The sequence below is a fragment of the Anguilla rostrata genome, chromosome 5 (assembly GCF_018555375.3).
Source record: "Anguilla rostrata isolate EN2019 chromosome 5, ASM1855537v3, whole genome shotgun sequence".
NCBI lineage: Eukaryota > Metazoa > Chordata > Actinopteri > Anguilliformes > Anguillidae > Anguilla > Anguilla rostrata.
The window spans coordinates 61,036,319-61,063,597 of record NC_057937.1 but is presented as its reverse complement, the minus strand read 5'-3'; the positions used below and the strand labels follow the sequence as shown (position 1 = coordinate 61,063,597).

General features: G+C 39.9%; 1 protein-coding gene across 1 annotated transcript; it reads right to left on the bottom strand.

Annotated features, from left to right (window-relative positions):
- Window positions 1-434: 434 nt before the first annotated feature.
- On the bottom strand, window positions 435-14,693 carry lcorl (ligand dependent nuclear receptor corepressor-like). The gene is made up of 7 exons (XM_064338029.1): window positions 14,558-14,693; window positions 9,691-9,756; window positions 9,423-9,502; window positions 8,573-8,711; window positions 7,346-7,438; window positions 6,577-6,652; window positions 435-5,581 (listed from the first exon to the last, which is right to left on the bottom strand). The coding sequence occupies exons 1-7, from the start codon at window positions 14,652-14,654 to the stop codon at window positions 4,606-4,608; spliced, it is 1,527 nt and encodes a 508-aa protein (XP_064194099.1). The 5' UTR covers window positions 14,655-14,693; the 3' UTR covers window positions 435-4,605.
- Between the last annotated feature and the right edge of the window lie 12,586 nt (window positions 14,694-27,279).

Here is a 27,279-nt window from a genome sequence, read left to right as displayed (position 1 = left end):
AAAAAAGCCATCTTTTGAAGATTAATAATATTTTGTAACCATTATTTAAGATTTAGATGCATTCTAAAAAGATTTGTTTTCAAAATAAAAGGTAAGTGATACTAGCGCTAGCCGACTGGGACATTTAAAATGGCGCACTGCTGGAAGGTTTACACCATGCAGCAGTAAATGATGACAAACTGCAGGCACTTCCTTCCTCAGATGAAATTAATTTACCACAGGGATTACACATTGCCGTATATGTATTGCTACCTTCTGTAGTGAAGTTTACCCACACTGTAGACACTTTACTCCAGTCTGCAATGTTGTAAACAAGTCAACGTGTTATGATGGCACACAATGTAACCAGGGATGTGGATGTTGGAGCGGTTTACAAGCTTTTTTAGTTAGGCTTTTTTAGCCTTTTTTTTTAAAACTGCCAGTGCATTTGATTCATTGTGTGAACGTGACTAAAAAACCTGCTTTTAAGATTCTGTGAATCTGATACTCCGGTTTCCTAGTGAATCCTGGTTCTTGTAAATTTGGAACTGGTTGCAATTTAGAGCTGGTTCTCAATGCCCAACCCTATTTTACACTCGGGACCATACAACAAATTTTACAAACCTGAAAAATTAATCTCTACTATTCTATGGAAGGATGCATGTAATTTATGTATAATTTTGTCTCCCAATTCAATTGCAAAATAACACAACATTAAAGCAAAAGCTGATGATGCAGGTATCTTTCAAATAGCACCTGTTAGGGTTTCTAATCAGGGAAGATAAGGGCCTCTCTTTATTGTCTTACAAAATTACGGTAGAAGATGCTCAATAGAAGACATCAAAACAATGTTTGCAGAGGGGGTCGAAATGCTATCACTGTAAAGTAAGAATTGTCTATTTCAACAGGATCTGTTAGGCATCAGATAAACAGCATTTTGCATCATTCGTTTGTAATTAAGTTTAAGAGCCCTTACAGTTCATGCACAGTAAAACTGTCCAGTTGAGCAACACTCTGAAGACACAAAGGGGATATGTTAAGGGGGAATATTTTAATAAATATAAATAAAAAATGACATATTACTCATGCAGGCTATGTTTGTTCTAGACAACATGACAAAGGACAGTATTAAGCACTCCCAGACAATTTAATATTATTTAGAGGGTACAGACTGCAGAGAAGGAATTTTTTAATCAATTATTTTAGCATCATGCCCACATAATGGTATATTTGCAAAAGCAATAAATATGTTAGGACTTTTGGTCATACTGTTACAAGGAAAAGAAAAAAAAAACCTGACTTGGGAGTCTGAAGATATCCTGCATCCTACTGAAATTTTAACTACGGAACGGTCCATGACTGAGGCCGTATCCAATCTGTCACAAAAACATCTGTACTTTCCAGTGATGACTTGATCTGCATCTAACCTGAGATGGTTAGAGAACAGAGAACCTGTTCCGATTGCAGACTTAAGCATTAAATCATGTATGCAAACACCACGTGCATGGTCAGAGTAGACCAAGATATAAGCAACATTTGCACTGTTTCAACACATAACCGCATGCGGGTTTCCTAGAAAATGGGACATTTTGATTGGAATAAAAAAACAAAACAAATTTTGCCATTTGTTTCTTAACAGAATTTTTTTTTTTTTATTGACAAGTTGCAGAAGGCAGAGGTTAACGATTGTTGCAACGCTCAAACCTAGGGAAACAATGTGTCTATACACCCACTGAATTCCTACATTTGGAGACGAACTGAACGATTTTTCACATAAATTATACTGCCAATACAGACAAATCAATTTTGCAAGCAATACATCCTAAATTTCAAAATATGAATTAAATTTATTTATTTATTTTTTTTAAAGAAAAAAAAAAAAACACTGAATACTAAAAGCAATACTAAAAATGAACACGGTGGCCCAAAAACATTTTGGTGAGACAGGGAAAATTCAGCATTTATGACAAAACAAAAGTGGCTTTGGGTGGAGAGGAGCAAAAAGGTTTCTATCAAAGCACACAGCTGTATTGGGGCCTGAACTATCAAATTAAAATTTAAAAATCGGCTACTCATCTTACTTCATTCAATATTTAAAGCTGAAATCTCTTTCAAGCTGAAATTAGCATAATGTTCACAGAAATACAACAATAGAAAAGGGGGGCCCACAACTTAAAGTTTTGAGCAGACCGATTTGGATAGCAAACAAAGAGACCACTTGCAACTCAAAAGTTAATGGCAATCACTGATTTTCGGACCACATGGAAGGAAAGAAAAAAGAAAAAAAAGCTGCACACTTGAGGATTACAAAATCTTTGTTCCATTGCACAAAACAAACAACGAAATTCTCTGAGGGAAATACTACATTACATAAGCCGTCTTCAGGATTATACAGTAGGTCAGTCTTACTTCCTATATGGCTTCATGGCCCTCTCATTTTTTCAAATAAGACTAGAAACGTGTGGAGCTTAAAGGGACAGGTCCAGAAGTAAGTCGGTACGAATAGAGAACACTTAATCACTTATGCATGCAAATTGCAATATAACACATTTAATGTTTTTTTTTCTTTCTTCCCCCCCCCCCCCCCAATGTGCAAAAGCATCAAAGTGCTTCAATACAAAATACAAACTAACCACAACAAAAACCACCAAATCTACAGGTTTTGACAACCACGTGGAGGAACAGAAATGCAGTACATTTACAGAAGAAACATTTAGGGGATACCAACTAGGAAAAAAAATGAATTATAGTGCAATTGATTTATGCATAAAAACTGATAATTTCATATTAACCAAGTCATTAAAGAAAAATGAAGGAAAATAAAGGCCGACATCTGTATTCTGGAGAGAGTGAGCGTAGAAATACTGCACTTAAAACCAGAATGCGTAAATTAATCTGTAAACTGAAATCCATTGCACAAAAAACTGGAAATATGCAGTAGTTGAGTATAAAATTTTCTAAAGCTTCCAGAGACTGGTTAATTATCTGAGCAGTAGTTCTAAAAACAGAGGCACTGTACTGTTACGAAAAGCATTTCAAGAAACATTCAGATCACCTCCAGGTTAGATCACCTGTGATGCGGTGTATTAAGAGTGATTTAAGAATACCTCTGTCTTATTTGTAAAAGAAAAAAAAATGAAATCAGTTTATAGCGAGAGAAATCACTGCGCTCACCCGTTTTGTTTGGTGTGTTGAAACCAGTAAAATATCGTCAATTGAAAAGAAATTGGTTCGCAAAAAAGAAAAGAGAACCTGGTGCCCTTTAGAAAGAACATAAGCTTAAATAAATTTACATAAATAATTTATCACAAGACAAGGAGCAAGAAAAATCCATGAGGAAGTCAGAAAAGTTTGAATTAAAAATTCAGTCCATTACAAAACTTCAGAATTAAATATTTTAAATTATCTCTTAGCAATATACACTTAATAATTTATAGTGTTGGAATTTCACTTCCAGGCAGCCAAACTGTTAGAAGAGGTTGTATCAACAGTAAATTGTTCATCATAAAATTGAAATGTCTTTAAAAGAAACACCTGGTATATAACCTTAACATCATTCAATATTTTTCTATATTAAAAATTCCTACAAAAAAATAAAATAAAATAAAATGATTGAGACTGAGATATCCCGTATACAATATTTCAAGCAGCTTCTGTTTTGTGGAGTGAAATGTAACCTGAACTGTTATTTTGGTATTAGCGGAATAATGCAATGCCAATGTACTGACATTTGGGAAAAATCACCGAAATTATATCATTTATATACACTTCTAAAAAAAAAAAAAAAAAATTTCACAGCAGCGGAGTTGTTTTAAGTGAGGTTTACAGTAGTATAGTGTGGAAAAAACCTTCATAAATACTAATTTATAATAAAATATATACAGCACACATTCACAAAACCATTCTCAAGCTTTTTCTGTGCACATTTTCAACATGCTTTATGGTGCATTCCAACTTACCCAGGACAATTTGAAGATCGAGTTTCTTTCACCAAACAAGAAAAAACAGGGTTTTTTTTGTTGAAATTTCAGATACAAACTACTTTTATACAACAAGTTTTTCCAAGATGATAATTGAAAAATGCTCAACTTCAGGCGTAAAAAAAAACCCACCAGGAAGTGCTTTTAAACTTCTGTTGTACTGACCTCCAACTGAGATGCCAGTACGTTTTGCCATATAGTGCTCCTTCTTACACATATGGACACTTCAGGAGTACCATGATTCTCTCCCATCTCATTCATAAGATTTGACTGAGATACTGATCTAGTCTCAGTAGTATTAATAGTAAGTCACTTTATTAAACTGGATGATTGACCCAGTGAGAAAGCTGCACATAACAATCATTAATGCTCCAAGAAGCTAAAGGTAAACCAAACCTGAATATTTTAGAGTAAAACGTAAGGTTCATACATAAATTAAACAGACAGTGCTTTACAATATCTATCATATTTATATATATATATGTATATATATATAAATGTATAATATATCCACAGTGAAAACCCTGAATGAACTATGTTTAAAGGCATGTTTTGTGTTTTGAAGTGTTCGCTTAAATATATCCTGTCTAAGTTTGAGTATTCAAGTGTTCAAGTTAGACTTGAGAGAGGAAAAGCAAAGCGCAGTCTAATCCCTTTTGGAACTGCTTGTCCCTGATTCGGTCGCACGCAAAGGCCCGGATTCCGAGAACCTGGATTTCTTTTTGGGCGGCACCTTGAGCGTCCCGGACCGCTCCTTCACTTTGTACTCCAAAGTGCTGTGAGGTACACCGTAGATTCCTTGTGCTTTAGAGACGCTCATCTTGCCACCCATGACCATGCTGATGGCTTCTTCCAGGATGTCGTGGTCGTACTGCCGGTAGCGACCGCGCTTCTTCCTGGGCTGCTTGTCCTTGCGGTCCAGGTCATCGGCGGCGTCGTCCACGGAGCCGTTCTTCAAGTTAAGACACAAGGGAGAAAGGTCGGCTTGCATGAGGCAGGATTCGATACCAGAGTGAAGTAGAGGCACAGAACAGTCCATCTTGTTCTGCTTGGGGAGTATGGTTTTGAGCTTCTGCAGCGCTGAGGCTTCGGGCGTCGATGTGGCTTTAGACACTTGGTACATTATGTCCACGAGGCTGGAGATGTCGGCCTGGGACTTGGGCACAGAGCTGATTCGTACCTGAGGGATTTTCAAACGCACGGCGGGATTGTTTGAGCTCTCGAAGTAGAGGCTCTCGCTCTTCTCTCGCAGCTGAGAGACCATCCGCTGCAGGGTCAGCTGGTGGAGGTAGGTGGAAGCTGCCGGAAACTTCAGCTCAGAGTTTTCCGCGAGGCCCAGCTTGCCCAGCTCGGCCCGCTCGCCGTGGGCCCGGGCCCAGGCCGCCACCTTCTGCAGGACCAGGTGGGTCTCCCTGCTCTTCGACAGCAGGTCTTCGCCGTCCTCCAGCCTCCCTTCGGCCGAGGCCTCCAGCTGGAGGCGCAACGTTTTTTGAGGTATGCCGTAAAGCACGGCGGCTTTGTGAACGTCCAGTGATCCCGACTCAACGTCTTTCAAGGCTTTCGAGAGCAAGCCTTCCGAAAACTCAGAGCTTCTTCCCACATAGTCATCTTTCTGCGGTCTCCTAAGATGGATGGAATGAAACCATGGTGAGCGGACGCATGACAGACCGGTACACAGCAAAGGGAAGGGAAGGGGTCCACTCCTTTATTCCTTGCTTTAGGTAACATCACTGCAGCTCACACACATCACTCTTTTAAAAAGTCTCTGAGTTGTAGGCGTTATCGTTTAAAAAAAAACAAAACAAACAAAAAAAAACAACAAACAAAACGAACAAAAAATAAAAACGGTTGCAAACGTTAGTCCTGGAAGGACAGTCTGTCAATCATGCGAGAGCAAGGTCTACGGTAGCACTTCGGGTTTTTTTTTGTTGTTTTTTTTTTTGCCGCGTTTTGCAATTCAGCAGAATGTGTAGGATATGTACGGTGGAATGACTCCTACGTTTGGAGAGTACTCTTCTGAGTGTTAGGCTGTACGATACTGCTGCTCATGTCCTGCACTCATGACAACTGTGACGTTACCGCTGAACAAGCAATAAAAGAGTCAACCCATTGGCATTCCACTAACAGGGGAAAATAACCTACCAAAATATCCACAACAATACAATTTGGCATTGCATATGATGGAAAAAAAAAAGTATATCCACAAAGTAGTCAAGAGAACATGCATAGTCTGACAGCCTACATTACATTTACCATTCCTGCAAGTGCTGCGTGAATCACTCACATTTTCTACAGAACTATGGTCAAACTCTTAACAATGATTTGGCACAGGGAATTACCACATCAAGCATCATTTAAGTTGTCCAGGGTGGTCTGCAGTATTTTAACTTGTACACATGGCACAAAGGCAGTAGATGTGATTTTTTTCAGCACTCCCAGGTCAGAAGCAATTCTCACTGTCTGTAGGGATTGTTTTTACCATGTACAAATGAAAACGAAAACCCTTATAGTACACCGACCAATCAAGAGTGCCTAATACTGCCCTTAAAACAAATCCAACTGAAAACTGGCAACAGCAGCCATTTTGAAAATGAGAACAGCATCTAGCAGTACTCACCCTGATGCTTTTTGATTAGATGAAGTTGACAATGCAGAACTAGCACAATTCTTTTTGGAGAGATCAAGCACCCCATCTGGAAAAAGGAGAAAAATATCAGTATTTAACAAAATAAGTCAGACCGCCATGCTTTGTTATTGTCTCAACAAAGAGAGCGAGAAGCAAGGGCGCCCCAGGACGGGTCCGCTCGTTCCACTCCCAGACACAGAGGTTGCGCGGGAGTACCTGATCCTACACCTGCCACTGAGATGCCAGAGCACAGCTCACCTGTGCAAGACGAGCCAGTGGGAAAGCGGATAATTTCTGACATTTTCAAGAGAAGGGGCTCTGCGGTCTGTACCGTCGGATGAGCCATTAGGACATTCCGAATGACTACGCGAGCAACAGAATACAAATCTTCTGTCATGGTGGGCTGGAGTTAAAGAGCTTTCTGGTAGTTGCGCTGTGTGACTTGTAGTGTGGAAAACCGTCAATGGCTTGCAGTGTAGAAACTGCATTTTGGCGTGTCCCTGGGCCAGTGCATGCATTTCAGTGAAGGGGTGCATGCATTTTAGTGAAAGGCTGCATGCGTTTCAGTGAAGGGCTGCATGCATTTCAGAAGCAAATCTCAAAACTACAAATCTCAAAACTACATCGATCTCAAATAAATAGGCCTGACGCGTCAGTGAGTTGCTTGTCACATTCGGATGCTGTCGTTCACTATGAGTCGAGGTCCATCCTCATTGGAGGTAGAGAGGGTTGACGCAGTGGTTCTTCGTCTTCAATTGACTTTGAGCGTATTCAATGGCAAACTGGCGGATCATCTTTTTCATTAATTCCTGAGCAACTAAGGGAATGTTCGGATCACAGCTCTGAGGAAGGTCTGATGGCGAAGCGGGAATCAAACAGAAAATAAATTAATATTAAAATAAGCTAATTGTCTGAATTCGTTTTATATTCCGTTTTAACCACATATTATACATGCTTGGATGTACCAGTATATAATTAGACATTTAATTTAGTAACAAAAAAATTCCAAAAGGTTTGACAGAAATAAAAACATCCCACTGAAATTTTGGACTAAACTAAACTAAATTTAGGAAATTTAGTTTCTAGCTAGATGGTCAATTTGGGAACTATATATATATATATATTTTTTTTTTTTTCTCAATAGAAAATATGTGTTTTGGACAGTGTTGAATTGTTTCAATTACCATAAATTTTATGTTTGACATGATCATGGCAAAGTAGACCACTGACTTGGAAATGAACACCATAAACCCTAAAGAGCATAGGCTGCTTCTACACCATCTGCTGCAATGATCATAGACCAGCGATCTCAATCTCCAGTCCTGGGGGGCTGCAGTGTCTGCCAGTTTATTTTCTGGTGCCTTTCAGCACATCATTTGAATTGTCAGCGATTGGCTAATATCCACACACTTTGTTCCCAAGGCCTAAGATTGGATCCTGGCTGAAAGAAAACCACAGACATATGCAGACACAGCTGACCTGCAGGACTGAAGTCTGAGATCCCTGTTCAAAACTGACACTACCATACGCAGTCATAAAAAATAAAACAAAAAACTCTGCAGGCTCTCGTTAACCCTTTAAGGAGTAGGCTTTTTGGAATGCTGTTTTCAAAATTCTAAGTCAGTGCTCTAGAACTCCACTGCTTTCAGTTACCAGCAGTGACTGTGACGTCAGCATTAGAATGTTCAGTTAACATTTTAATTATACGTGTGATCTCACACCTTGATGGGTTAAAGGCTGCAAAAGTATGGGGGGCTGACCCCCTCTCAGGCAGCAGTGTTATTTGTGTGTATAACTAATATGCAAAAAGTTCCAATATTGTGGGGGTTTTTTTATAACCACAGGGGTGCTAGTCACATCCGTCATCATGATGCGTGCCTCTATTTTCCGCAAACAGCTGACAAGTTCAGCAACCAACAGGAAACTGACAGTAAACTGAAAGCTGAGTACCTTTTAAAAAGAATGAAATAAAGAAAACTTGGTTTACCTTTCTTTCGAAAGATTGCATGGAGAAATCGGTCAGCTTGGCATTCGATATTCTCAGTGTTTGACTGGCCCTGAGGAGGAGGGGGAGGGGTTTCTTCAGTTGGAGGTGACTGAGGTGAACTGACAGGGGGAATATGGTCCTGTTTGAGAGGTGTGGGAGAGAGCACACCCAAAAATCAGAAACACGGCCTTTAGGCATCAGACTCAATAAGACAATCACCTACATCTCTGGAAACTGGTCTGACCTCTTCAGGAGAGTACAGCCGTACAATACATCACAGCAATTCAGTGTCAGACTTCAGTGGGGAAATATACCAGAGACAGTACAGTATTTTTTTTATGCGATACATATCGGTCTACACCAGGTGCCATAATTAAGGCAGGGTATTTGTCAAGGGAGTCACAGGGGTCACGGATTCTGTGACTTCGATATCTCCGTTTTTAGTGCTTCCCATGATTTTTTGGCAGTTTAGAATAATGACTGTCAACCTTAACGTAGCCTACGGGGTTACCTGTAGAAGCATATGCATTTTAACAATACTGCTGAATGCTGGGAGAAACGAAGTGCAGCAATGTATACAGATTCCGGAATGCACTGGGATCAAGATTACTGTCCTTGTCAGTTGTTACAATAAGATGTCTGATGGGCCCTGTCAAATGTGTTGATGCTCAGTGCTCCTTCCTTTTTATTCACCCAAAGTTTTCTGTAATTTTCAACAAAAATGCTGTGACTGCTCTGTGACTTCAGCCAATATTTTGTGACAAACACCCAACCTTCACTGTAACACAAGGGGCAGTGGTTTATCCATGGGTTTCGCATTCCAAGAGGTTAAAACTCTAGCGGAACTTACACTGAGTTTCTCTAATTGGAGATTGCAGAAAGAACAGCTGGCATCCACTGACCAGTCACTGACCGCATCTGGTTCACAGTCTAAAAAGAAATTAAACACCTTATTCATGAACATTGTAATATTTCAGAAAAAAGCAAAGAACGTTAGCAATATTTAAACAAAAATAGCAGCTATACAGAAGTATCAGAAAAATGACAAATGCTGGTTTCATATCCCATTCTGATGCCTTATCACCTTTCCCACACACACACACACATACACAGCTTACCATCAAATATACTGAGATCTCTGAGCAGCCTTGGTCCATAGATCCCCTCTAATATGCTTTCAAACCCTACAAAATGCAAAGGAACATATCTGTTAAAGTCAGACATGGTAAACCCACAATGAGTATTAGAAAATCGTCAAATTATAAATCAGGACTGTACGTGCAATAACTGTATCAATGAGCTTATTATTTGTATTGCAGGTTTGAATAAATACCTTCCTATTACTTAACATATATGCACAATGTTTTACTTCAAATGCAGCTGGAGGTTTTAGGACTACATAACAATGAACAAATCTTACGACCAACAACGAAAGCACAACCTTTTCTGAACTTATACTATGCCGTACTGGCTTAAAACGAACCCAACTCTTAAGTATGATATCAGGTCTCTATATGACAGCGTGCTAAGGACTTGCTAAATGAGTAGGGATGTTTGTGTATGAAAATGGCTAAACATTTATACCAATTTTTTTTCTCTATACCATTTAAACAATAATTAGAAGTACAATTCCAGATTTAATACAGGTTGTCATGCACACCAATGCACAGTCATGAAATGCTGATCCATTTTGCTCTGCCTAATTAAAGAAATGGAGTAACTATGGAATTACAAAAATGCAGGTACAGTATGCTGCCAAACAATGCTAGTAATTATAACGTTCCTCCAGAGAGGAGAAAAACCACTAATATATGAATGAAGTAAATCCGTAATACCACTCCAAACGTATGAGTCTGAATCATCTCACTCACTGCCTGCCAAAAATCCGCTAGCCTTGTTTACATGATGTCACTAGGAAACGTAAATCAAGTTTGCAACAGAACTGGAAACCAAAAGGATATTCTGGCTTTAATGAGAGTTCAGCATTTCTGGAAGAGGAGGTCGCAAACTCTTCTACTGTAACTGAAAGGTTCTGAAAAGTAGAAACAGCATTCATATTCACCATAGGGAATCAGATTTGTAAGACATTATGTATTAACCGTAAAAGGTAGACTTACCATGAGCTACCAGATTGTGAAACTATGTTACATGCTGCTATAGAAGCCGTAAATCAGACCGATTTCAACTTTGTTTTAAGAAATCGCTTTTCTTAATCCCAAATTCCCAGTAAGGTACTACACTACCCACAATTCTACAGCAAGTTCCACCAATCAGAGACAACCCAGATCGAGCATATACTGCAGTTGGTCCAGCAGTCAACTGTGGACGTCAAGGCCTGCGTGAGGTTTTAATTTACATCAGCCAAGGCATGCACCTGGAAATGGTCTTTTGAGTGAGCCAGCTCTTCACAGCCAGCATACACATTACTAAATTGTTAAAATTTTCAATTTTATTTATTTATTTTTTTTAATTATACGCAGTCCAACAGCAAAACCTGAAGCCCTATGCAACTGGCCTACTAAGTAGGCAGTGCTGATGAAGCTCACAAAGTTATAAAATCAGGGGATTCTAATAAACGTCATCACCACCTTTAAAGGTGCAGTATGCAAGTTTTTTTAGAACACTTTTGCTCGCTCACATTTGGTTTAATTTTCTTCACATCCCAACAGATTTCAATAAACTATAAGCTCTAAGAAAAAAATCTAGTCACTCAGAAAATTCACTCAGAAAATTTTCCGTACCTGAATCTTAACAACCAATCAGGACAGCTCTCCACAAGGAGGCCAATCAGGACAGCTGCCTGCCTGTCTATCATGTTGCGCATTTACAGCAGACATTGTTCATCATTTATGTTGGTTATGATGACGTTATGCGTTTCATTTTCTACCTGTGACTGAGGCATGGTGTGCTTCACTCTCCCGACTTCAGCTACTTTTCAACGCTCTTGTCCTCTCAACAATACTCAGACGACATGCAGCGCGCATGCGTTTGGATGGCGGTTCTTTCGAGAGACAGCAAAGGGGGGGGGGGGTTTCAAAATTTTACGTACTGCACCTTTAAGACTGGCCGAGAGACCACAAAATCAGCCACTCATTAGCAATACCACCCTATGAGGCTGTCCCCAGGCACCTTCAGTCCCTGCTTCAACACAATACTACCACAGGAACAGCGGGCATTCATCATATGCTCATAAAACCATCAACCGCTATCGCACATGACACCAGCGTTAAAAGCGGCTCTCACAGAATCACACAGCCTTTACCAAATGATTCACAAACTGCACTCCCAAAGCTGCCCCATCTGTGCCCAGATAAAGCCCTTCAAACCTACTTCCAGGATCCCTGCAAAATATTGCAGTGTTTGACCTAGGTTAGCTATCCAAATTAAGTCAGTACCAATTATCTCCACACAATGACTAGATGGACGGCAGACCTCAGGAAAGTGCAGTTAGCACCAAGATGGGCAATTTCCCCGCTGTCTACAACCTGGCTTAACAACCTTCTTAGTTTTTCTTGCCCAATATTGCAGATTTCACGAGTCAATTGATTAGAATTGCTTTCAAATAGGCTATAATTACAGCAATTAGAAATGGATTCTCAAGTATTGCCATTCCATGGTCGTACCAAGACGCCCCTACCTCCCAGAGCAGTGTAATGCACATAGGCCTGACTGAACTCTGACCATGCCAGTACAGACATTTCTAGCGTACTGGACAGATTCTGTTCACCTATTGGTCACACCACCCACCTAGATAGCCAATGCATATTCCCTTCATAGGTGCACAACATGATCGACATACCACTTACAATATACTATTGCTACACTGTTGACCACATTTTAATCAAGTGAGAGACTGCACCAAAGCTTAATTTTAGGACAAGTATCATGTATAACTGAACAAGTTTGAGTATGAGAAAAAAATGGTAAGACATGAATAAGATATACATTTCTTATCTTGCAAGAGAAGTAGGCTAACAAATGTGTCCGTTTCTAATAAACAAAAAGGCCATAAAATACTGAGCTGATTTTTCAGTGATCCACGATCAAACATGCAGTATCATTAAATACACAGACAGCACATCAGCCAAGGAAACAGTCGTTAATGCCCCAGCTCCCCTATAACAAATATCATTTGTCAGTCTTCCAAAACCATATAGCAAAATTAATGTTTGCTACAACTCAATGTTGTGGTCTCCTAACTGAGTGCACAGGAGGAAGAACTAGGTAACATCAGCTAAATGGGTCTGATGTGCTAAACAAGCTGAAAACCTTTTTTTCTGCCTTGTTGTGGTACTTTTAGGCGCGTGTAAGCGAGGTAATTTCCATTCCAGCAGGAGAGGGCGATGTTTATGACCAGACGAACACTGTACAAAGTCCAACGATATTTAGGATATAAATTGCATATGCCACGTCCCACTGCCAAAACCACAACCAGATTAATATTTTAAAGGCATGTAACTACTAGTATTAGCGTTACAATAGCGGTAGTTACCTAAAGACGCAGTCCGTAATGCTAGCGTAACCATCTTGCTAGTTAGCCAACAAAAATAAGTCAGTAAGGTCATTCTAGCGTACTTTTGTGGGTCTAAAAATACAATTTAATGTGAAATGCTCCGAGGCAGCGAACGTAAACCAACATACAATGGTGCCTGACCAGTTCTGATCAAAAATGATAAATAATATCTGCAACTTATTTATTACAAAATAAATAAGTAACGTAAAATAACGTCGGATTTGGTTAGCTGATAACGATAGTCTAAGCAGAAACTTCCAGTTAATGTAGCTATAGAATTGCTGGTCATCCAGATTTCAAAACGAATTCCCAGTTGAGCGGTTTGTTTCAATGCCAAAAACTGCTACCGTTGGTTTACGTTACACCTTGCAACAATCTGTCAGGTAGCAAAGCGTATTGCAGGCAAGGTATACAGTTTGCTAGCTGGTTTTTGAAATATGTGCAGAATAGACAAAATGTCCAAACTTTGACGGCAGTTTAAGAAATTATTTCTGCAACCAAGTAACGTTACGCACCGGGCAATATATTCGCGCCACGCTAAGCATACCTGGCAGTGATTTAGTTAACTACCATCATTAGCAGCCAAGCAAGAACCAAAATTGCGTTAGATCCGATTATGCTAACCAGCAAGTCGCAGCATCGGCTTCATTGCCAACTTCTGGGACGTTGCATCAAAGCGTTAGCAAGCCCAAGACGTCTCTGTACAACATACACTATCGCACGGTTTCGTGGGAGAAGTTTGCGTGAGTGGAATGGCTGCACCGCTTTAGAGTGTTCGGTTGCTGGCCAAACCACCTAAAATTCCTTCTTAAATCTAGACACCGGTATCCTAACTAGCGCTGGTCAAGTTAACTGGAAGTCAAGTCACGTTAAGGCAACGTTAGCTAGGTAGTAACGAATTCAACGGTTATTTCTTTTTTTAAACAAGCTGGCTCTTGAGTTGACTGGGTTCGTGTTTATAAAACAAAACGGTCACGTGAGTCAAACACAAGGACGACCGTTAGGATTAGTGCCGACACTCCCCGGCTACGGCCAAAAAACCTATGGTCGCCATGGTAGCTAGCTCCAAAAAAATAAAAATAAAACGAAATCCTAGCCCTGTCAAAACAAGTGAGCGCTCTTAAAGGCACAGACCAAACTGTTTCAAGTTCTCCGTGTGTACAAATAGCCTCCAAAAGTATGAATCAGTGAAACTCGCATCAATAATTAATAAATAACAGCTTCATCACCCAGATCGCCAGAAATCCCCGAGGGTGTATGGGACGTTTACCGGAACAGCGAAGAGTGAAGACAAAGAAAATGGAGACAGGATTGGTACCCCTGCAATTGAACTTAGCAAGCTAGCTAGCTGCCTAGCCAGCTAGTACGGACAACTTGAGTTGGGTTGCAATCTAAATTAACGCCATATAATGCACCTTGCACATTAAAACAAGCGTGCAACGTGAAGCCAACGAGAAAAGCGCTTTGCTTACCTACACAGTGGACCAATTTGTGCCGCCAGGAATCGAGTTCCCGCCGGAATCCTTTCCTCTCTGCCGTGCATTTAGAGCTACGGCACTGGGTAGCCATTCTGCCTGTCCTTCTCTAGCTCTGCCGCTGACGTCATGCAACGTCATCCACATCTCACGCTTATTTGATTGACACGTGTCACGGCTAAAAGAAGGAGGGGCTTGTCAGAAACATTTGCTTTCCCATCGGATTTCCGTCTATTACTGGCTCGTTTTGGAAATATTAATAGATTAATCATAAACCTTTAATATGTATGGTTATATAACACTTTTGGTGTAAATTAATTCAAGTGAAAATCTGTTGAGAGGCAGTTCCTCTCATCCTTGCCTGCATCACATACAAACTCTAGCGTTTTGTTTGGAAGCTTATAGGACTTTTATTTTGGTGGCTTATAGGGACATTCATAGCAGAAATAGGACTATTGAATTGCTTATGTTTTTTTGTTAACAGTTTCCCCCCCCAAAAAACCACGTTATGTATAGTCTAAAAGCTTTTTTCTTCAGTAATATAAATTAGCATTAAAATGCACTGAGATATGTGTCGGAAAGCCACTGGAAATGACACATCCCTGAAGGCAGAGGTGTTCTGTGCCTATCTGTCAGCTTTCCCCATGGCATATTTCTCTGCATACATTAATATTTCATATGCGCTGAAATGACTGAAGTCTGGTGACAGTGACAGCGACAATGCCTTGTGTATACCTTGCCTGCCTCGAATCCCCGACGGCTTCACCACAAATTATCAGCATGACCAGATGCCAGTTAGTCAACCCCCCCCCCCCCCCACCCCCATTCACTTAAATCAGGATCTGGCCACAGTGTCTGCTGGTTTTTGATGTTATGCACTTAATTCAACTCATTGATTGACTAAAGAGTATGCACACCTTGTTTCCAACACCTAAATTTCCCTCCAGGACTTTGAGTTTGACAGCCCCATCTTAAATGGCATGACCGTGTCCATGTATGGAGGAGTTTGGAAAGGTACACGAGCAGTAACATGATCACCTGAAATTTGACATGCAAATCTGCATTTTGTTTTTTTTTTTTTTTTTTCCAGACTTTCAGTTCTGGGAACCTTTTCAGCCATGAAAACGTGTTTGCCGTTCTCCAAAAGGTCTTTATTGTGCTCAGGTACCTGACCTGGCCCCAACCCCAACACCAGACCCTGGAACCTTCCACATTCAGTGTAGTGGTCTGGTCCATTTCCTCCCTTTGTCAACATTAAAGGTCATTCTTAACGCCAAACGTTTCTATGACACACCCTGGCATATTTGAAACTTCCTATTTTTGCATGTTTAAAGCAAGATGTTTGATCTGCTCTTGAGGCAAGCTATAAGAAGAGAACATACCTTTGTTCTCTAAAACAGATGGCACTATGTCCAAGTCTCCATGTGACAGCTGTTTGAATATCTCTCGTAGTTATTTTTCTTTTTCTTTTTTGCCCTTCCTCCCACATCTCTCTGTGTGCTAAATTTGGGTCACCTGTCAATACTTTTCGCTTGAACAGCATTAACAGTAATGTGTTCTCTAATGTGCCTATTAACTGTGAACGTTTGTCCGCAGCAGGTCTCCTTTCTCTTTTCCCTCATGATTACGCTCTAGCAGGTGGCCTGGCGCTTTCAATCAGGGAGAACTTTAAAGCCCTGAGCAGAATTAAGTAGCCCCTCTGTGACAGAAACGTGTGAGCGTTAGCTTGAAGATACGTTTCTGTGGGTAGATGCAAGCTCTGGTCACCTCTGCACACAGTGTCCACCCAGTGAGTGTTTTCGCCCAGTAAACCAGCCTCAACAGCGCCGCGTGGTTTATTTACCAAGGTCTCAAAGGTTTTGAATTTAGCAGTACAGAGACAACCTTTGAGTGGCCTGTTCTCACATACTATTCTCTCCCTCTGTAGTCCTCAGCACAAAGCAAATGTCAGTGTAGCCTTTTTCGCACGACCAAAAAGTTAACCTGTCTCCACACAATCGTGATAGATTACAGACCCTTTCTCTTTTTTGCTAAGTTTAACAGACCCATCTTTCACTGTCATTTGCTCGTTTCATGTTTTTTTTTTTTTTTGCTGACTGGAAGGTCGAACATCTGAACCACCTCCAGACTTCAGATGAATTTTGGCACCAGCAAAACGATAGATCCAGGACCCACTGTGTGGTAGCGTCTGAAGTCGCGGCTCTCTGAACCGCTTCAGCTGTGATCACTACCTGACCCTGACCATAGACGTCTATAGAGTCTAGACAGTGTTTAATGCAGGTAGCCCTCCAAGGAAAGAAGTTCAATAATGGCCGCCTCCTTCCCTTTGGTCAAATGGAAAGCCCATTGAATAGAAGTCCTTGAGCCGTACATATGTTCTTCAGATGCTTGATCTCCAGGGATCTACCTCGCATGAAGGTACTGACCGTGTCCTTCACGTTTAATCTTGGTGTTCTCAGCAATGCTTTCTTCACTAACGGTCGTTAGCACTGTTGCGTATTATTAACTGTTGCAAAGCTACATCTCTTCTTTCCAATCTAAAGGGTTTCGATGAGGCACGCCTCACACAATATTGAAAATATATAAACAGTCTTTTGTTTTAAAAGCCATACAAATTCCACAACAAAACTAAATTTAATCATAGCCCAAGTCATATTTTCAAAAACAAAGTCATGTTTCCAGATGTGTTGCAAATGTATATTGAGAGTGTTCTGCGCTGCAACAGCCCATTCTCCAAGTTTAAAATCTGCACTGCAAGTGCTCCAGTGTCATGTGTATATACACACCCAGCACTACATTTCAATCTGACTGTATGTTAATGACACTTATTAAACGGCTGAGGGAAAACTTTGATGAATAAAATATGAGGAACAGTAAAGGATCCGTTCTGCCAGTCAACCTACAAAAACTGCTATTTAACCATTGGCTGAGGCTCTAGAGTTCTGTACTGCACGACACAAGCCCCTGACATGCATTTACCCTCGAATGAAGGATGTCCTAGCAAATCTGACGTGCCAACAAATATGGTTGCCAATTTGTTCAGAATTGGGAGGAAATATAAAAATAGGAGGAGACAGAACCGGATAAAGATATCCCGGAACCCTTATTCCACTGTAAATGTTGGAAAATACTGTAGCTGGTTGTATGTGATATTTTTATTGCCCATTTGATGTGAATACTAAGTTGGCAAGCTAATAGGTACGTGTCCAATATTTGAAGAAAATAAAATCCAAGCTTAGATGTCTCACCCTGTGCTGACTCCAGTCTTTGAAGGGATTTGATTTTGGGGCTCCCTAACCCACTGACTCCCTGGCCTAAGCAATGCATTTATTTCACTGGGTCAGGTGGCCCTGGTCTTGCCAGAGGCTTTGTCTGAGCACATCTGGCCTAATGGTAACCCTCGAGTCAGAGGTCTGGTAACAGAGAGCCGCAGGATCTGATGGTTTTGTTTTCCCCTTAAAATCAGAAATCAGTTCCAACACACAAAACCAGGTGGGGGTGAGATAACTTGTAACTGCTTTAATTGATCAAATAAATGCTGAGAAACACTAACCAGCAGACCCTTTGGCAAGCTAGTACCAGTCTCCAGTTCCCTGCAATACAGGCATACTGTATGCCATCCGTTACTGGCTTCATATGGTGCCATTTATCTGATAGCCTTTTTTTGCAAGCCTGGTTGCAGGTCTTTTGTTTCTCTTCTGCTGCCTGTTTTATATGCACCATTACAAAAATACATGTGCCCCGCCTTTCTGGGTTGCATTGACTCTTAAACCAGGGGTGTCAATCTCCAGTCCTGGAGGGTCACAGTCTCTGCAGGTATTTGTGGTTTCCTTTCAATCAGCTGCCAATTAAGGCCTTGAGAACATGATGTGTGGACTTCTTCGCCAATCAATGGCTTAAATGAATCATTAGTGCTGGAACACAGAAAACCAGCAGACGGTGAGTGGACTGGAGTTAGGCACCCCATGACTTAAATGCCACTAAAAGTGTGCAGTAATATGGCACAAAGAAAAAAATGTTCAGAAGGAATTTGAAAGCTACATTAGTTAGTTTATTCAGACCCACAACAGCAAAAAAGAAGACGTTTACACAAAACTGCACTGCGTATAACTTGTAAAATACACTTAGTAAATCTGAAACTTCAGAGCAGTTTGTAGGCAAGTTTACTTAAGGGCAGCCATAAACAACCGTGATAATTGGTTGACATGGTGATGTGGAAACATGGATGAATTCTATATTGGAACCTTATCAAAACAATTAAGGAGCACAAATGAAGACTGAGAAAAATCATTCTTTAATGCATTTTCTTATAAAGATAGGCCTAATAAAACATAGATAGTAAAGCATAATACTTCCAAGAGAACTTAAGAACAGACATCAGTTACTGTTTCACACTCAGTTTTCCAGGACCTCTTTAACTGCTGCATTGCTGCTGGCACTAAATATGCTAATCTTACATAGATAATACCATCTGGACAACAGACCGCTGTTCAAGAGCATGTTCTCTACATTATGTAGCCCGTGTCACATACAGAACCTCTACATTGTGCTACCAGAATCCTGCACCAAAATCTATTCTACCTAATAATAAGTGAGGTTGAATTGAAAAGAAAATCTCAATAGAATCCAAAACAAACAACAACAAAAAAAGGGAAAGAAATACAGAAGAATTTGAAATATTTTTTCTAGAAGGCTCTTTGTGTCCTCCTCAAAATTCAATAGCTTTTGCGAACATTTAAAAAATCTGAAAATATTTGTGGTTCTTACTCGTCATGTTAAGAAAAGATAAATTAGCAACAGTTGTAAATCTGTTAATACTGCTAATTCTGTGGGTAGCTGAACTATGCACACTGTGATAAAGTATTTTCAAACGACGACTGAAGACTCACCTCTTCAGGCTGCACCTCTCCCCATCCCTCCCTACCCCCTGTAAATGACTGTAAGCTTAGGGTTGTAACTAGGCAGCTGTTTCGTAGGTGACTTAGGTGCATTAACTGTCTTAACTACTTGTATTTTTCATAGATTGCGTTGTTGCCGTTCGTGTGTAGGTTAATCAGTTTAACCTTCAGGTCCAAGTTGAACTATGCGTTGTCCTCACTTGGACGGTATTCTCCTAGGGGTTTCGTCATACTTGTCTGGTTATGGTTATACACTTTGTTGTACGTCGCTCTGGATAAGAGCGTCTGCCAAATGCCTGTAATGTAATGTAATGTATCAATAACTGCACTTTTATGTGAGGAATTCTCAACATTTTTACAAAATTTGACTGACAGTTCTGTTGCCCTGAAATTACTGACAATAAAAAAGACCCGTGCCCTCAAGAGAAACAAAAGGTTAAAAAAACAAAAACAAAATAACCCATAAAAATGGAATGAACCCATAAAACAAAATATCTGTGTTTATGTTTTCTGTCGGAATCTAGAATGAGTTCTTCGCCTTCCACCATAATGGAGCTCTGTGGGATGTCAGAATATTTAATTTGAGATGTTAAAAAAGATTCTGAAATGTCAGAATAATTATGTCACAGCGGGCAATTAAAACAATGAAAAATGGCATCTAAGCTCAGTCTGCCAAATGACTGACAACCATAGCAGACCAAATGCAACTGGCTTTAAGTGGGGCATCTTTTTTTTTCCTTTCTTTTTTTTTTAAATGATGGAATTATAATTAATTGAGCGTTCCATAAAACATGAGCCTGTAATAAATGTGTTTTGAGAGGCAGGATAAGGACGTGCCATTTTAAAAGAATTATTAAATAATTTTCTATTATGTCAACAATGATTGGCCATTTCATTTATTTAAATAAATTACTTTTCAGTCTGCTACAATGTGAACATATTCAAATGTTTTTTATTCACATATTTTTCCCTGAAGGATCAGCTGAATTTATTTTGGAATTGCATGGTTGCTCTAACAAGGGCTTAGAAACGCCAAGGGAAATTTTTTATTTATGTTTTTTTTTTCTCACAAGTAATTTATTCTGAATGAGTGCCCTGGACCAGCAGAGATGTTACATACAGCCTCAGTGAGGTCCCAATTCCTGAACTCTATTTTGTTCAAATGTAATCATCTTATCACACATCTTTTTCAGCTTTGAGTTAGATCTAATGGGCTTTATCTACCAGAAAAAAGGAAAGGTTACAAAACAACATTGCCTAAGATTTTCCAAAAGAAAACAGAAAAGGAGTAAAAAAAAAAAAAAAAGCAGCTGTATTCTTCTTCTTCTTACTATTATATTATTATTGTTGTTATTTTATTTTGTTGTTATGCGTGACTTTCATGACTTTCATACATATGAACCATGATTTATTTTTCTAAAGCAGGTTTCAAACGTGGAATGTTGGCAGTGAGTATATGAAAATGCATACATCCGGATTCCGTATTGTCTGCCTTTGTCAAGTTGCCATAGAAACAGACACTCAAAGACTTCTTGACTTGTATAAAAATAATGGCGGTTAAAAGGATCCTGTTTTGTTTTCTATTTGCTCGTGTACATAAGTGGCGAGAAGGAACAAGAAGGGCGAACAGTTATTTATAGCAGGTTAAACATTTTGAATTTCATATCTTTTACAATGGAAAAAATCCACAATACATTGTTTGTTGGTTTATAGAAAGCAGTTGTCTTATAATCAGTTAATCAATTAAATTTGACATATACAGTGCATTTTGAAAAAATCTGTCACAATATGCTTCACAGTATACCTGGATAAACCCCCACAAAACAAACCACAGTGACAGTGGCAAGGAAAAACACTGAGACAACAGAAAGCAGGCAATATAAGGATTAATGCTATTGTGCAGAGCAAGATTAAAATCACATTTTTCATTTTCCACAGATTATAGTACCTCACTGTGCTATTGTAACAGGGGTTTAATAGATTTTAGTATTTCATGTGCTATAGTAACAGGGATGTGATAGATTATATTACCTCAATGTGCTATTGTAACAGGGGTGTAATAGATTATAGTACCTCACCGTGCTATTGTAACAGGGGTGTAATAGATTATAGTACCTCACTGTGCTATTGTAACAGGGGTGTAATAGATTTTAGTATTTCATGTGCTATTGTAACAGGGGTGTAATAGATTTTAGTATTGCATGTGCTATTGTAACACGGGTGTAATAGATTTTAGTATTTCATGTGCTATTGTAACAGGGGTGTAATAGATTTTAGTATTTCATGTGCTATTGTAACAGGGGTGTAATAGATCATAGTACCTCACTGAGCTATTGTAACAGGGGTTTAATAGATTTTAGTATTTCATGTGCTATAGTAACAGGGATGTGATAGATTATATTACCTCAATGTGCTATTGTAACAGGGGTGTAATAGATTATAGTACCAAATCGTGCAATTGTAACAGGGGTTTAATAGATTATAGTACCCGTGATATGACAACATAATGGCCAATTATGTTGTTTGCATTAACCCTTTGAAAAAAAGGGGGGGCACAGCTGATGATACATTGCAAAAATGTTACTAGACATTCACATTCAGAAAGAAGATTGAAACATTTCAAAAGAATACTAAAAATCCACTGGTAAACATATTTTTTTTTTTTGGCATTGAAATGGTATGTAACTTCTGGGGTGTATTGATAAAGCAGCTCAAAGTTGGAGCGCTGAACTAGCGTCATGTTTACCCTGACCATATCCTAAGCTTATCCATTAAGAAATCAACTTTAAAACGGATCCTCAGCCAGCCAGGCATACTCAGCATTGGCAGCCAGACAATTAGAGCCCAGAATGGCTACTGTCAAGAAACACGACGAGCAGCATTAGATATGGACTGACCCTCATTCCAGAAGCGGCTAAGCCATTCACAAGCAGATGAATAACGTGACTGAATGATAGCAGTGAAAGGACCAAAGTAGTTAAGAAGGTAAGCAGGTGGCTTTCTGTTACCTCCTGTGTATGGATTCATTTTCTGCTAACTTTATATAAATTATATAAACAGACAATCACTGGGGATTTCCCAGGTCCACCCTGATGGTAAACAAAAAGGTTTGTAGCTGTAGCGCAGTCACTCCTTAGCCTGTTAAGGCCGACTGTTCACAGAAATATTTCTGAATTAAACGATAAAACATTATTTGACTCATGAAATATTAAAGTACATTTTGAGTGAAATGATGTTCCCCAAATGCCCGTGGCTGTATATACTGTGACCCATGTTTATGCCATTTTATTCAAACAATGTGCCTCTCATTGTGCAAACACGTGTGGATTGCATTCAGGTTTGTTTCCATGGCAACCTCAAAGTCGCATGTTAAATGTATGGCAGTGTTAATCCTTCAATTAGAAAATTATTAGCTAAAATGCATAATTACTCATATTTCTGCCAAGTAATAATTCCACCAGCAATACTATTTTGTTCTCTGGTCTGACACCATTCAGTAGGATGTAGTTATGTGACATATTAATGACACTAGTTTAATTGATTACATTGATAATTTGATAGCATAGTTGAAGAATGATACATTTTTAACATTTTTTCCACCTTGTGACCAGTCATGCTTTCAATTGGCTTTGGGAATCTCAAATAGGTGTAATGTTCTAGTAGCACCCAAAACACTCATTTTCTTGCACGTGTCATGTTTTAGCATGAATGTCAGTGCCCACTGGTGAGATCATGCAAAAAATGTTTTCATTTATATTTTCGCTTTCACATTTGAATAAATGGGGATTGTATTCCATAGCCCTCCAAAGCCATATCTGTAGGAATTATTCAGAGAAATGACTTTACCACAGTCCCCTTCTCAACATTTCTCAAGGATGAACCCAAATGTCATAAGCAAATGAAACTCAATACATTATATTAACTCAAAACGATGGCATAATTTAACCCTTTGAGTAGAGTAGGTATTTTTTTGTTCTTTTATTTTCAAAATTCTAAGTCAGTGTTCTAGAACTCCATTGTTGACAGTTACCAGCAGCGACTGTGACATCAGCATTAGAATGTTCAGTTCTATCACATACATGTGATCTCACTTCTTAAAGAGTTAAATAATTGTTTACTGGTGAAATACTGGAGCTCAGATAAGGAAAATGTACCGGAGAGAAATGAGAACAGTGATGTTGCGATACATTTTCTCTTAAGACCTGAGAACGAGTTTGGCAGGCATTTGTCTCAGACAGACGTTTACGTCTCTTTGGAACATGCCCTCAGATCGCTAATGTAACGAAACCCGGGCTGAACTCTTACACAATGTGTGTACTGCTTCAGCACAGGGCGTCGGGTCTGTCCTCCATTAAGGCTGAAGTGAAAAGATATGGAATCAGGAAACAAACACACAAAAAAAGAAAGAAAAAGAAAAAAACTTAATTTGACACGAACGAAGGAAAAGCTCTGCCACATTACTCTTTCTTTCATATAAACACGCATTCCAACACTATAAAGTATATTTTTGCAGTTAATGTTAATGCATTTTTGTAGATCGTACGCAATGCATGTGTCACTTTGAGCTGTTAGAATGAAGAGAGCCCCACCCTTATGAATAGTAACTGAAAACATTACATTACATTACATGACAGGCATTTAACAGACGCTCTTATCCAGAGCGACTTACACAACTTTTACATAGCATTTTACATTGTATCCATTTATACAGCTGGATATATACTGAAGCAATTTTGGTTAAGTACCTTGCTCAAGGGTACAACGGCAGTGTCCTACCCGGGAATCGAACCTACGACCTTTCGCTTACAAGTCTAGTTCCCTACCCACTGTGCTACACTCCTCCGTTATTCAAAACAAGGAGTCTGTTAAAAAGGCAACTTTTGTATATTATGCTGTGTGTGGCACAGTAGCACCAGTTAATCATTTGCTGCACAAAATTCTGGAAATAAAAAACAAAGTCTCCCTGATGTCGGAGCGCACATCTTCACTGCACATCTGTAAAACATGAGCTACGGCACTTACAATGAAAAATATCTCCAAGCAATTCAAGTGTTTATGTCAATTTCTTTCCAGTCACATGACTGTTGTCAAACCAAATTAACTGGGTTTTTTTGCCCTTGTGAAATGCACTGCAGTGACCAACATGTGAATGTTCACATTGAACTACAGGGGCATAAACATTCTATGGTATCAGAGGGGCTGTTTATAAATAATCTTCATTAAAATGAGCACAGATATAGGAAGTGGCATCTTTGTCACGGTAACTGAGAAAGAGTTGCTTTCATTTTGCTCTAGAATTCGACAGACAGACAGACATATAAAAATAGACAGAAAATAGTTCACATTATAGTAAATCTTTTCCGCATGGGACACAGATGGTACAGATGCGAAAAGTTCACAACTTAAAAGTAGAAACAGATAAAATGAAGATCAGGTTCATTTATCTGTTGGAACACTCAAACCTTCTTTTCTGCTTAACTGTGAGGCTCAAATTTAACAAAAATATTTTGGTGCTTTTACAAAATTGTAGAATCAACAATCACTGAAACAAATGAGAAATGCGTGTTTTAACAACCAACTCAAAATGCATTCCAAATTGATTAAATTAGATGCCTGCCTCACATTTTAAACCTGCCAAACTAATCAGGAAATGCCTTTGGCAAGCATTTCCGCGCTATCATATTTCTGGTTCACCCACCGGTTGTTTTTGTCATCACACAGACTGTTGTGTGCCGGTGAATTAGGCCAGTCACATTATCCATAGCGAGTTCCAGCATCTAAGACACGCCCAGAAAACCAGGACAATGAAGGTTTAAAAACCATCATCACTCAAAGCTTTGTTCTGGATGATCTGACTGACAGGGTGGTGAATCCAAACTGAAGAAACACAGGGATTAAAATGATGCATTAAACGATTTTAAATATTTTTGGCTATCATTTAAACACAAACTTGATTGTCGTCGGCATGTTTCCAAGGATTAAGGCATTGAACCTATTTTGTCAAATATGAACATGCTTCGGCTTTCAACTTTGATTGCTGATGACAATAATTTGCTGCCATAGGCGTACTGTAGCCTGTCACGTTTTGCCAAAACATAATATCCTTCTCAAAAACAAACATTGCAGACCGTAAGATGGAAAGTAATTGCATGTGTGTTGATTAACAAGGAATTCATTGCCCATCTTCTGTCGTGGTCTGAAGACACATCTCTTCAGACTATACCTGGACTAGCTAACTATCACCACTCTGTGGGGCACTCCCAATCTGGGATCATTTGTATCACTTCAATCCCTCGACTTTATTCCTGTAGCACTTTCATGTTACACAAGTACCTCCATACTTATATTGTACTTTGTATAATTATCCTGATGCTATAGTTTGTCATGCCTCCTAGTTTGACTTAGCATAGGTTAGGTCAGCGTAATGTTCACTGTGTGAACTGGACGTGCTCATGGCTATGAATAACTATAACATAATGAGTACTGTGCCTTATCGAACCTGTGTTTCGTAGATGTTCCAAAGACCTTTGCTATGCACTTACTGCACGTCGCTTTGGATAAAAGCGCCTGCCAGATAAATGCAATGCAATGTAATGAATGGACAGATTCTGCCTGGAAGCTGCTGGTGTCATGGCGAAGCCATAGCTATGGAACACTGACAGTCCTCCCCTCGTCTCCGACCTTCACCGAGCTCAGTCTGCTCGAAGCGTGCACTGCAGGCAGGGCGGGGCGGGTGCCGCAGAGGGGCCGTTTGGGGGCTGGCCAGCCGGCCGTCCGGCCTGAACAAATGCCCGACCTCACGGAGAAAGGAGGGCTACGAGAGCAGATGGTGCCCGGCAACCAGCTGGACGCCCACGCCCGGCAACAAGCCACACTTAGAGGCGCCGCCATGTTGCACGACGAGTAGGGTAATGAAATTGGCATTGGACCAGTGCACTACAGTTCAGTGCATTGGACAGCTGTGATGTCACCATACTCACGACATACTCACATACAGTACTCATGTCGCCAAGCTGGAAAACAGGGAGAAGCCGCTCCACCAATAACGGATTACACCGGTAAAAAGACATGGTTTTGAATTACCATACACAAGGCAGTCTACATCGTCATCCGCCAACTAGTCGGCGAAGCATGAGAAAATTGTGAAATTCTTTGTTCAGTCTCTCTGAATGCGTGGTTCGAAAATGCTCACACACGCACACACCCACACACACACACACACACACACACACACACACACACACACGGCCTCGGGCGAACTCGTAGTACTTTCACAATACACATGCCTTAGCGCTAATGAGCGGCACTCTACCCAGAATTCACTTCCTCCTCTAAGTGGCAGCTGCTTCCTGTTGATTCAGGCCCTCCTTGAATGCTGGCACGGTCCTTTGCTACTGTGAGGACACGCTGAGATGTGTGTAGCAGGAATGCTGTCCCTCCACGGCATCATTCAGAGTGAATATACTGCACTTGTATTGTTAGTTTGATGGTGCAGCTTGTCGTCGTGCCTCCTAGTTTGACTTAGCATATCTTTCTGACCTAGCCTATGCTGTGTAAACTGGTCTTAATGTTTCATGGCAATGGATAACTGTTACATAATGAGTATTGTACCTTATCGGACCTGTGTTCTGTAGTTGTTCCAATGACCTTCAGTATGCACTTATTGTATGTTGCTTTGGAAAAATGCGTCTGCCAAATAAATATAAATGTAATGAACAGTCATCCTGCTATCATTCCCAGATGTTCAAAGTTTCAAAAAGGCCTGTCACTGGATTTCAGAATTTCTAATCTGAGGAACCCAAGTTGAGCCAAATTAAAAAG

Coding starts and splice junctions, on each gene's coding strand:
- lcorl (XM_064338029.1), bottom strand. CDS start 14,654: ATGGCTACCCAGTGCCGTAGCTCTAAATGCACGGCAGAGAGGAAAGGA. Junction 9,757..14,557: donor CAAATTGGTCCACTGTGTAG/GTAAGCAAAGCG, acceptor TGCATTTTGTAG/GGTTTGAAAGCATATTAGAG. Junction 9,503..9,690: donor AGATCTCAGTATATTTGATG/GTAAGCTGTGTA, acceptor ATTTCTTTTTAG/ACTGTGAACCAGATGCGGTC.